The sequence below is a fragment of the Branchiostoma lanceolatum genome, chromosome 1, assembly GCF_035083965.1.
Source record: "Branchiostoma lanceolatum isolate klBraLanc5 chromosome 1, klBraLanc5.hap2, whole genome shotgun sequence".
Lineage (NCBI taxonomy): Eukaryota > Metazoa > Chordata > Leptocardii > Amphioxiformes > Branchiostomatidae > Branchiostoma > Branchiostoma lanceolatum.
In genome coordinates, this window is record NC_089722.1 from 41,729,345 (window position 1) to 41,741,696 (window position 12,352).

General features: G+C 39.4%; 1 protein-coding gene across 1 annotated transcript in view; it reads right to left on the reverse strand.

Moving 5' to 3' along the window:
* Positions 1-5,501: 5,501 nt before the first annotated feature.
* LOC136423675 (NADH-ubiquinone oxidoreductase subunit 8-like) overlaps positions 5,502-12,352 on the reverse strand; it is an 8,742-nt gene continuing 1,891 nt past the window's right edge. Inside the window, exons 3-6 of the mRNA XM_066411951.1 lie at positions 10,421-10,513; positions 8,249-8,421; positions 6,942-7,070; positions 5,502-6,453 (exon numbers count right to left, since the gene is read on the reverse strand). Of these exons, the coding sequence (XP_066268048.1) occupies positions 6,322-6,453; positions 6,942-7,070; positions 8,249-8,421; positions 10,421-10,513 (527 nt within the window). The 3' untranslated portion in view covers positions 5,502-6,321. The remainder of the gene's footprint in view (positions 6,454-6,941; positions 7,071-8,248; positions 8,422-10,420; positions 10,514-12,352) is intronic.

Sequence of the window (12,352 nt, forward strand, 5' to 3'; positions counted from 1 at the left end):
GAGGCTTTTCAAACCAGGAATCCCTCTAAAATCGTAAGTTAAGGTTTATCTGCCCATATTTCCCCGGTATTTTTGCTCGTAATTCGCTATTTTTCGGCCTACCGGCGTTGATTTTCTCGCCGCTTTGACGGCCTTGTGAAAAGTATCCTGGCGGCACTCGTAACATATCGGTCGATATCGCTATGACGCTACAAATTAAAGTAAACCGGAAAAAAAGACGCGACATTGACATTTTAAAATACAATTTTCATATAAATAACTTTGATAGTCTCTGTTTATATCGTAAACCAAAGCACGCTGATCAAAAACGTGTGGAGTAGAGTGCACGCCTGCACGGGGAATAATAATTTCCTGACCACTATATCCGTAGTATCGGCAGTGCGGCGGAAGAATGATTTGTTCGCAGAAGACATATAACACGTTAAAACAACAATCATAACTTAACTTCCCTTGTAATATGTGTTTTGAGTACACAAAATCTCTAAAACGGCAGAAATATGTCCGATATGATTCGGTAAACAACAGCGCGAAATCGCGAAACATGGCCGCCACTCTCAGGCATGGCGACAGTAAAACTAGCAGCATATTGCGTGGTGCGGATACCGATCTTTAAAATGATACCGTAAACGCATGGAAATATTATATTTTTTGGGCAACGATAGACACACAAGGCCATATTTATTTTCAGAGGGTTCATTTTCTTAAATAATCGTAAGATTTTCCCAATTTTGGCGGTTCATCGCGGGTTTCTAGTGTCAACACGTAATGGGTAACTTCTTAGTATGTGCGGTCTGTGACGTTGAGCTACTTTTACAGTCGATCTCTATTCAATATTGTGGGATTTACCGCGGGAACTCGAAATCCGAGCGTCTCACTTTGTTTTCGACGCTATGGAGCAAAAGTTTATAGACATATTTCTTTTGTGGAAGGACTGTGTTCATATTTGTGTTTTTTGTGGTTGATGTCTTTAGAAAATATGATCAGGTACATTCAACTTTAGTACTCTGATGATTTTTGTTATATGTCACTGATTGTCAGTCATAATAAAATGATATAACAATTTTCTTTGATCACTTGCTTCAAGTTCCAAGTAGAAAAAGCATGTATCATGTACATTTTCACTTGTTGAATTTGAAAGCACCGTGGCCCCCGGTTAGGGGTCATAGCGAGGAACCTATGCCCAATTTTTCAATATTAATATTATATTTTACGAAGAGGCGAGGAAGATCATCATGATTTGAACAAGCTATGGACAGTTATTCTGTTCAATATCTATATACTTAATAGGTATGGCATAATTGACTAAATATAAGTTACCTACCTGCTTATTATCTTATTTCCCTCTGCCAGTGACAGTTGTACATGTATGGACACAGTTTACCTAGCCTCGACTGTCGATTTTTGAAATTTTCCGGGGGGTACTTTTATTCCAGGGGGTACTTATATTACATTTTGAAGATTTGTCCGGGGGGTACTTCTATTCCAGGGGGTACTTCTATTTGAGAGGTTAGAGTAGTGATAAGTGTCCCTAATTTACACACAAAAAAATATAAGATACATTTTGCCATCCGTAACTAAATTGACGTCTGTAACTAAATTAAATATCATCAAATGTAACACTAACAGAATACAGCCTTTCATTCGTAAGCCACAGTGAATCGTCTCTAGATGATACAAAAGCCTGGCGAAAAAAGAAACATGCTGTACATTGCAATACTCAGATTGTTCCTTTGGCAGAAAAAATATATCGAAGCATGTTTATTGAAATAATGACTGATAGAACTAGCCCTCACAAAGTCACAGGCTTTTGGCCAATAATATAAGGCCATATCATACCAATCAATACCACTATAGGATCACAGGGAAGTATTCTGCTGATGAAAGTAAGGATTAACCACGACTGCCAAGTCAGACATGTGATTTGGGTCATAAATATCATTATTCATAATTATGTATTACACTTCCAGAGTCCTTACAAATTAATTGCCTTTATGTGTCCCTTTTCCCACTGACACAAGCATTCTATTAAAGGAGATTATCGCCTTCTCACCTAATAATTGAATTATATGACATCAGTGTTCTAAATTTTTCATCTGATGATTGAATCATATGACGTCAGTGTCCAGTGTACCAAAATTATCAGGTGAGAGGACTACATAAGTTGCAAATGGTGAAAAATCCAAGAACTATAATGACGGACTTATGCGAAACACCTTAAAATATTAAAGAACTTGACTTTGGAATATATTAAGCATAGCATAGTAGGATTTTCAATTTTTTGCGTAGCTTTCCTTTAAGAATCCTGTCTACAGTGACCACCTGTCCACATAGACCAGATTTTATTGGCAGACTGAGTGGTCTTCTTGGACAGGTTTGATTGCACAAATATGTCTAACAACAGACAATAAACCAGATATATATAGTTAGTGATTGTTTAATAACATTGTAATTCATATTACTGAGCCTGCATTCTTTGCTAAACAAATTCTGCAATTTCAAATTAATTTTGTCTGTAGAATGCAAAATTGGCAGGTGTGTATTTTGATCTGTGCATTTGGGTCACAAACATAAAGTTATTTATACACACTTCTCAGAACTAACAAAAAGTGAATGACATGTAGCTCACAAACACATGTCGGTGAAGGTTCGACATCCAGGTAATTATATATGAATAATAAGATACCGCCAAAACAATTACTAAGGCAACTGGATAGAATTTTGAAACAGTCAGACATTTCAGGTGTACAATCCACTGTCTTTTGGGAGGGACTACTAAATGGAACACTGGAGAACCAGGTTTTATACCAAAACTCTCAATTGATATGTTAATGAAGTGCAGACAATCTAGGATTGTCCAATAGAAGACTACATGTACGTCAAGGCAAGATTCTATGCTAATAATTGAGGAAACATGTTTGAAAGGTGATAATTTCATGGGAAGGGTATAACTTAAACATAAGGAACACCCCCCCCCCCCATGTGTAAAGTAGAAAGATGATCGCCTTGACAGTCCAATTTCCCCCATGTCAAAGAAACTGACATGCTTTGTAATATTTAATCCTCTGGCTCTGACCTACCCCAGTGTAAATTCTGAAGAGATCAGTAACTGCAGCATCAGTAATCCTTAAGGTATGCACATTTCAGATATCCAGGTGTTCAAGACATTCTTGAAGGCCTCGATAACATTACTTTTGTAACGCACTGCCACTCCAGAAATAGGAGAATTGATGTAGTTACAGTTTTCTTGAGATTTAAAAGAAAAAAGCATTATTGAAGATTTTACAAATAATTGTTTTGATATCTGTGCCCCCATGCCCTGACCATGCGCCCCTTTACCCTGGGGAGCAGATTTTAATTTCTGACAAGCATAAGATTCTGATTGACCAGGGATGCTACTAAGGTCACATATAGATCTGCATGTAGTCACAGTCTTCAATGCTGACCTGTCTGACAGTAATTTTGCTCCTCAGGAAGCCATATAATGCCCCATTTTAATTTGAAATTCTCTCAAACTCCACACAGAGGTAGGGGAGGACTCCCCCCCCCCTTCCACACCATCCCCCTGCAGTGCTTACTACCCCTTTGTAATTATAATTTCCTTGCAAAACCCCTACATACCCGTACCTGTTTGAACATGCAAACAACATGTACAGGATACGATTCTTATCAACAGGGGTTAACAAAAACACACCAGACACAAACCATAGCCTAAGGCCAAACCGATTTAATGCTACAATCTTTGATAATCAACAGGGGTTCGCAAAACAATAAAGGAAGTTCTGGTAGAGCCAGGGGAGGAACTGACTGAGGTTAACGCCCATCAAACATAATGTTCCTCTTTTACCTGCTTCTCAAGGATTGCCTGATAACAATGTAAACATTGCACGATTTCCTTACCCTTTATATAAGGTTCTATAGATATGTTGGTGCAAGGCCTTATAATTGGCAAGAGTGAGAAGCTAAATGATGTATGTAAGAAAAATTGTCAATTCCTTGGACATTTGAAATCGGAGTAGGCAAAGAAAATTAAAAACAAAGAAAATCTAAAACAAAGAAAACTAGAAACATTAAGAAAATAAATGTTGACAAAGTCACAGCTTGATTTTAAAGACTTTTGCATAGTTATTTTGCTAACCCGTTTAATTTCTGTGCCCCCCAGTTCAGCAACATACATACTGTATTTGTGTTGGGCTCTTTCCAAACTTCCGTTTTCTATTTAAAGACAGACAACCCAACAACACGGACAGCTTACGTGTGTTCATGTGTCAGACGTTAATAAGCATTTCAGCACAGCTAAATTCTATAGTACACTCATAGTCATACACCAAACATTGCTCATGAAAAGACAACTCGATCTAGGCCACAACAAAAACGAGAGTTCTCAGGTAACACCAACGTTACATAGCAAACAGCCGGCTATCCAAACAATTCACAACTGATCCAAGCACTCTGTAAAAATAACCCTCCTACACTGGTATTTTTAAGGCCCTGGTTTCCATGCAAGGACAATGGCTTTGAGTGCCTGAGTAAAGCAGAATAAGAGCTCTGGATCATAATCTACATTCGATCGAAACGCAGAGTAAATGTTTCCTCTTCAGAAAACACAATCCGTACAAACGAGGATATTTGGACACCTGCTACTGCGCTACCCCGGTCGGCACGTAATCACGGACTCGAACGCACGTTGTCATGGATACCGGCAATTTTGTCGCCTGTCTACAATAAGCTACAAGTTCATATTGTGTACTTACCCCAGCTACACGCCGTGTAGTCTTGTCAGTGTGCAGAAAGAGAGGAAAATCTTGCCTAACCTGTCCACACGGCCTGCAGGTCGGACTGCAGGATTACATTGTACTGCGGCATACCAGGGCAGGTCAGAGGTCAGCTGGGTTCAAAATTTGGCGGGAAATAACAGATGTGGTCTCGTACCCAGGATTGTCTCCAAGCAGATGTAGAAATTTTGGCTTTCTATGTTACGTTAAACTTTCAGGTTATGTATGTCTGCACTAAAATGCTAATAGAAAAACCTGGCAATTGCTGCGTATAAAAAAGAATAATCCAAGTTCTCTTAGACATAACTTTTTCAGTTAGCCTCTACCCCAGAGTAACTGGAGAGATTAGAGACTGGGCATATAGACAGATAACATGTGCCAGAGTACAGGTTGCCATCTATTTGACCAATTTCTACTCCTTCTGGCCGACCTATGGGGCCTGGTAGAGGCTATTTTTGTGTGACAATTCTTAAAGTTCATTTCTGTAGTTTAAGGTGGGTACGTACGGGTACATACCTTGGATCCTTTTTTTTGTTCATTTGTATTTTGGTATGCAAAACATTCGATTTCATTGAAAGTACAATCTTACACTAGTATGAAGAAGTACTGTACTTCAGGAAGTTTCAATCTTGCATTCCCCATCTTGTGAGAACATTGCTTAACGTACAGGAGGGACAAAATATTGTTTACTAAGGCCTGACAAGTGAAACAAAGATAAGAAACCACACCTGTATCTCACACAAGGTTTAATTCTTCAAGAATACTTCAGATACTTTCTTCACCAGTTGTGTTGTTGATAGATATCATGATGTACAGTGGTAATGATGATAATGACATTGTGATATAATAATAGTCTAAAGCAATAACAGCCCTCTTTTTGCTACATGTTTGCTACATGTGCACTAAAGGTATCTGTATATAGATTTCATAGATTTGTTTAATCCAATTCACTCAAAGTCACTGAAATATTTCTTGTAAAATACATGTATGCATATGACAGGCAAAATTTGTACACAAAACATTCTGTATTGAAGACAGATATCTCATTGGAGACCGCCTGAAATCTGTGACAAATATCGTTCCTCTATTTTGATTCTGGATCTCACATCCCAAAGTCTACTTTATGTTTCAAACATAAATAAACGATAACTTGAAGAGTGAGCACTGAATTCTTGGACAATAAGACACACTGCAAAATGGCAATTACATTTAAAAAGAGTTTTACACGTGGTGGTATGTTTATTATCAATAATAGAAGTAGTCATATAGCATAGATCCTGAAGGCTTTAATTTTTTTTCTGTAGCTTTAAAGAGTTGTGGTATGTTTGGTTTCTGTTAACCCCAAAAGTCTGCATCTATCTATAGAGCAAGTCTGCCTGTAGGTTGCTTTCTGGATAGAATTAAGCTGTCTAATAGCTGTTATTTTCTAAAGTTGTGGTATGTTTGGTGAATGTTAACCCCAGTATTCACCCCAGTACATTTATCTATAGAGTAAGTTGGCCTGTATGTTTGGTTGTGGATAGAGTTGGGGGTTAGCTGTTTGCAATGTTTATCTATAGAGGAAGTCAGCCTGTAGGTTGGCTGCAATCTCAGACTCCCACTTGTCTCCGTTGTTGAGTAGCTTCTCCTTGTTGTACAGCAGTTCTTCGTGTGTCTCTGTTGAAAACTCGAAGTTCGGACCCTTGAAAACAAACAAACAAAGTTGTAGACAACCGAACACAATTTCAGATGGTACTCTTTGCCCCTTTCATGCAAGTGGACACACTCATGCATACACAAACACACACAGTGACAAACACATACACTTGGGCGCACACACTCATGTGCAGACACAGACACACACATACAAACATACAGACACACACATACAAACATACATACACATACATGCCCAGCCACACAACGACACATGCATGCACACACATACACAAACATACACATGCACATACATATAGTACACGCACACACACACACATACACACAAACAGACAGACAGACAGATAGTGTGCTAATACCAACAATCTGCCCCAATATTGTAGGAGTGAATTGTTGCAAATACAACAAGTTCAAAATCTACTGATATAATTTCCTTTCAATACTAACACAAATAAGCTGGTAGTTTGGTTAATCATGCGATATGTATGAATATCACATCAGGTCTAATCTTACCTCTACTATAGCGTCCACTGGACACGCCTCCTGGCAGAACCCGCAATAAATGCACTTCGTCATGTCGATGTCGTACCGGGTGGTGCGGCGGCTGCCGTCGGCGCGAGGCTCCGCTTCAATCGTGATCGCCTGGGAGAAAGTATCATATTTGATCAAAATGTCAGGAAAAATACAAGCTATATTCTACATGAAAACAGTCAAACGTAATACTACAAATGTATAGCCTTGGAGAAAATATCACATTTGACCAAAATGCCAGAAAAAAACTACAAGTTATTTAACATGAAAAAAGAGGGGAAAGTCTGTTAAGTCTGTACCATGGTACACACACTTTTGGGAACTGAATACAGACTCAAGGAAAGGAAAGGAAAGGAATCTCGAACCAGTTTAGCTCAAATGAACTCAATGAATAGATGAGCTTATCTTCCACTGGTCGTGACAGAGGAGATAGACGCTATGTACAGTATTTACAGGTTCAATGTACCGGGGAAATTCCCCTAGCTCTTTTCGACAAGCACAATGAACAGTGGACCACGGCTTAACGTCCCGTCCTAAGGACTGCGATCTTTAACGGTAAGGTTTATAAGGTTTCCTCCCAGCCCTCTGTTTTCATATTGACAATGATTTCTTGCTGTTCTTTTTACAGAAACCATAGAAGCAGTGGATTTCTCAGTCCCTGACAAAGACTGGAGTTGGAAAGTCCAAAATTTTAGCGTTGGACATTACAGTTCAACTCTGCTTCAGTCTACTGTTCGACTCAACAGAGCATCTTTTATCTACGCTTTGTTTCATGAGAGAGAAACCAGCTAAGCTAGGCAGTCACACTTGAGCATAATTAAGGGCCCAGAACACTTCATTTAAAGAGTACTTCCAGGTTTTAGTGGACCCAAACCTGACAGTCCAGTATTACACAGCTTGTACCTACTGTATAAACCTGGTGTGTTACGCCTAAAGGCAGTTTACCAGTTTATGCAAAACAAACCATGAACCAATAAGACCCAGGTTCAATCCCCAGTGGAGTACCCAGACATGTCCAGACATGCACCCAGACATTGTGCCCTTGGGAAAAGCACTTAACACACATTTCCCATGTCCTAAGCCCAGCAGTAGGGTTTGGGTTGGTGTTAGGAAGGGCACCCAGCTGTAAAAACTCTTGCTACTGGTACAAACAAGACTTGAACTTGATGAGGAGTTCTGGAGTTCTCTGGCTCCCCCAACCATGTGCAAGCACGTCCAACCCCCATATGATGGGTAATAAAAGACGTAAAATTGGAGAGAGAGAAAGAGAGAGAGAGAAACAAACAGACCTGTGCTGGGCAGATGGCCTCACACAGCTTACAGGCGATGCAGCGCTCCTCTCCAGACGGGTACCTCCGCAGGGCGTGCTCACCGCGGAACCGCGGGCTCAGCGGGCCCTTCTCGAACGGGTAGTTAATGGTGGCCGGCTCACGGAACATGTAGCTGATGGCCATGGACAGACCTAGGGACAAAGGGCATAGGTCACAGGGAGGTCACAGTGCAGAGGAAAGATGGAACAAAGCTCATGGGTTACATGCGGGTGATCCTCTAGAAAATGTATAAAATTCGAAAATTATACATAGAGTCCATTCCAAGACACCGCACGGATGTTTTTTGCCATTGTTTAGAAGTAATTCGAAACCTCTGTAACTATTTGCAATATAAATGTCATGGTTTCTTACATTTCGAAATGTGTTACACTTTCTAAATGTTCTCACATTTTCGTGGAATGTTCAAAATATTCATGGCACCGGGAACAACATTTCTGATACTTTCTAAAGGTTGGCTACAGCAAACTGCCTTTATTTCGAAATCTGAATCATTTTTTCGAAAGAAGAAACTCACAACCTGCTGTTAATTAGTTAATAGCACCCAAAAATAGACGGTTGAAAGGAGCGGTGACACCCCGCCGTGCTCTCACGCCGAGTCGGGAGTTAAGTAAACAAACAGTTAATTTCTGCCTCTAACGTTAGCAGGACAACAATCCGAAAGAAACATTATCAGTGTCTCTCGGCTTCTCTATCAATCAAACCTAGAAATCTTGCAGAAACGACCCAAATGCGACAGAAATAACAAAGTACCAAGGAAGCTGTAAGTGGTAACAGTAGTCTGCCCCTCCCCATCGGCACCGCTAACACAACTGGGACGTAACTCCGCCAGGTCCAGTCTAATTAAGAACGCCAATCAGCCAGTACAGAAAACAGTACAGGCTTTATTGTAAGCTGAACAGTCAGAAATCCTCTCTGGTGGGAAGCATGGTGGGAAGTTTGTTCCGGCATGTTGTTGTTGGCAGACGGCATGGCTGTTTCTCCCGGGGAGGAGTTAAAACACGTTGTCTAAAATATCTATCTTTTAACGTATGTTGATAGAATTTAAGATTTGAATGCTAAAATCTAAGCATTACAGTAGTATTGGCGTGACGTTGTTACTGTGAACTTTCGTATCTATAATTATTTGACAATGGTTTCCAAGAAAGTTCCCCCTACACACAGAATAGACTCCCCCAAGCAGGCCGCTGCGTTATAAATGTTGCATAGATCTACGTTCTTTTTTGGTGTTTTCCTCCAGAATCTTCGTGATTTTGTCGGTAAGAATCCCTATATAAAATACAACACTGCCTTTTAGTTGACAATTTACCGATACCATGAGAAAAGGAAGCCTCCATTTGACTGTACATGTCGCCGAAATTGATCTGTGACAGATCAAAAAACCCTTTGCGGCGAGCCGGCTCTCCCTTTGCATTGTGCCGACTGTCGGGCTTATTTGACGTGGATAAAACTTTTGCTTTTGCTCAGTACGTGTGGTATTTTGACCACTGATCATTTGCAATGTTTGCTGGCCCTTTTTGTGCAGCAAAATTACAGTTGAATTGTGCTTATCCTCTGGAGGAACTCTTGCCGGTGTCCACAGACAGTGTCACGCCACAGTGACTTCCTGCCGGCATGCCCGGTCGGCGGTCCCCGCTCGATCCAAAACATGCTTTGTAAAGATTAGCGGCTCGTTACGGGGGGCAAATGACCCAAATCTTTATTTCGAAATCTTTCGAAACTTGACACAAACCAATTTATATTTCAAATCTATTTTAAAAATTGATCTCTTTTGACAGTTACTTTCGAAATGTTTGCAAATTATCATAACAACTTCTAAAACATGGTACTCTCGTATTTCCTTTTTTTAGAAACATTTATGAATACTTCTAAAGATTTGTAATTATATAACAATGATTCGAAGATATTACAAATATCATTAAAAAATCCGTGTGGTGACTTGGAATGGACTCTAACAATAGCAAATTCAAAACATGTTGAGAATGGCAACTCTTTATATTGAGCAAATTGTAAGTACAAAGAAACAAATTCATATCAATAATTCAATGAAAAGACTAGATTTAAAAGTAAAACTGTATGTAGAGATCAAAGAAGAGTTGCATCATGACCATGGTACTCTCGTGTGTTTCCTACCTCTGATGAGCTCAGTAAGGAAGAGCGTCGTCGCTGCCTTGTCTGTGATTTCCTTCAAGCTCATATCTTCCTTCTCAGGAGGGTTCACTAATTCTGCAGGTCACAAACAGAATTTTCAGTATCTAGTGATTTAGACTTACATGTACATGTAGAGTGAAGTACAATCAAACTTGTGAGTGTCCATAGAGACTCAGTGGTCGCAGTAGACAGGTGGCCACTTTGGACAAGATTCTTTATTTCGCATGGGAAAATAAAGGGACCACCAACTACTCTCACCTCTCAAATAAACGTACCGGTATTGAGATCCGTACCGGATCTCGCTATGACATTACAAAGTTAACGTTATTATTGGGGGAAAAAAGACGCAACACTGACATTTTACAATACCATTTTCATGTAAATAACTGTGACAGTCTCTGTTTACATCGTAAACCAAAGTACGCTGAATGTCGCTGATCAAAAAACGTGTGGAGTAGTAACGTTAGATACTTACACAGGGAAGAATTCGATGACCGCTATCGGCAGCGTGGCGGAAGAATAATTTGTTCACAGAAGATATATTACACGTAAAAACAACAATTATAACTTAATTTTCCTTGTGATATGTGTTTTGAGGCCGCAAAATCTAAGAACGGCACAAAACGAGCGGTAAACAACAGCATGTTTTGCCATCAAACATGGCGGCGGCACCATCACGCGTGGTGACAGTAAAACTAGCAGAGAATTGCATAGTGTGGATTACGAGTTTAAAATGATACCGTGAACGCGTGGATGATATTATATTTTCGGCAACAATAGACATAGAATTCTATCTATATTTTAGAAGGGTTTGTATTTTTAGATAACCGTCAGATTTTCCCAATTTAGCGGTAAAGCGTCGTTTCTATTGTCAACATGTTATCGGTAATTTCGTCGTATTTGCGGGCTGAAACGCTGTGCTATTTTTACAGTCGATCTCTGTTCAATATTGTGGGCTCTACCGCGGGAAATCGAAATCGGAGCGTCTCACAAAAACTTTGTTCTTGACGCTATGGAGCAAAAGTTTATAGACATAACCCTTTTTTGTGTTCATGTTTGTTTCTTGGGGGGGGGAGGGTAATGTCTTTAGAAAATACGATTATCGAATTATTTTGATTATATGTCAGTAATAATAAATGATAAATATCCATGTACAACAATTTTCCTTGATCAACTGCTTCAAGTTCCAAGTAGAAAATGCATGTATCATGTTCATTTACACTTGTTGAATTTGAAATCACCGTCATAGTGGGGAACCTATGCCCAATTTTTCAACATCACTATGATATTTTTTTTTGAGACTAGCGAGGAAGATCATAATATTAAACAAGATATGTACGTTACAGTTAGACTGTTCAATATCTAACAATAGGAATGGTCCTCAGGCATGATTGAATAAATACTAGTACAACCTACCTGTTTATTATCTTCTTTCCCTTCGACAGTCATGTGGCCAGTTTACCTGTCAATTTGGTAATTTTCCGGGTGGTACTTTTATTTCAGGGGGTACTTATATTAGATATTGAAGATTTGTCCGGGGGGTACTTCTATTCCAGGGGGTACTTCTATTTGAGAGGTGAGAGTACTGACTAACAGGTGGTCCTTATGCAAAGGAGGTTTCTTGTACATTTTTGTACTGTATTTGGCAACAAATTCAAAGCACTGACATCAACAGAGAAAATACTTGTGAACACAAAAAGTTACCTGTATCAAAGTTTATGCAACTTCAATAACGTGATAAAAAAAACTTACGAAAATGACTTAATTGACTTCTGATGAATGTTTGGCTGATTCAATTCTACCTTGTAATGCTGAAAGTCGATATACAAGAATGTATTGGAACTATCTAGCTTGGAAAGATGACAGCTGAACATGCATATGGGTTAAAAGTTAGGCTCTGTTTTCCTGTCATGC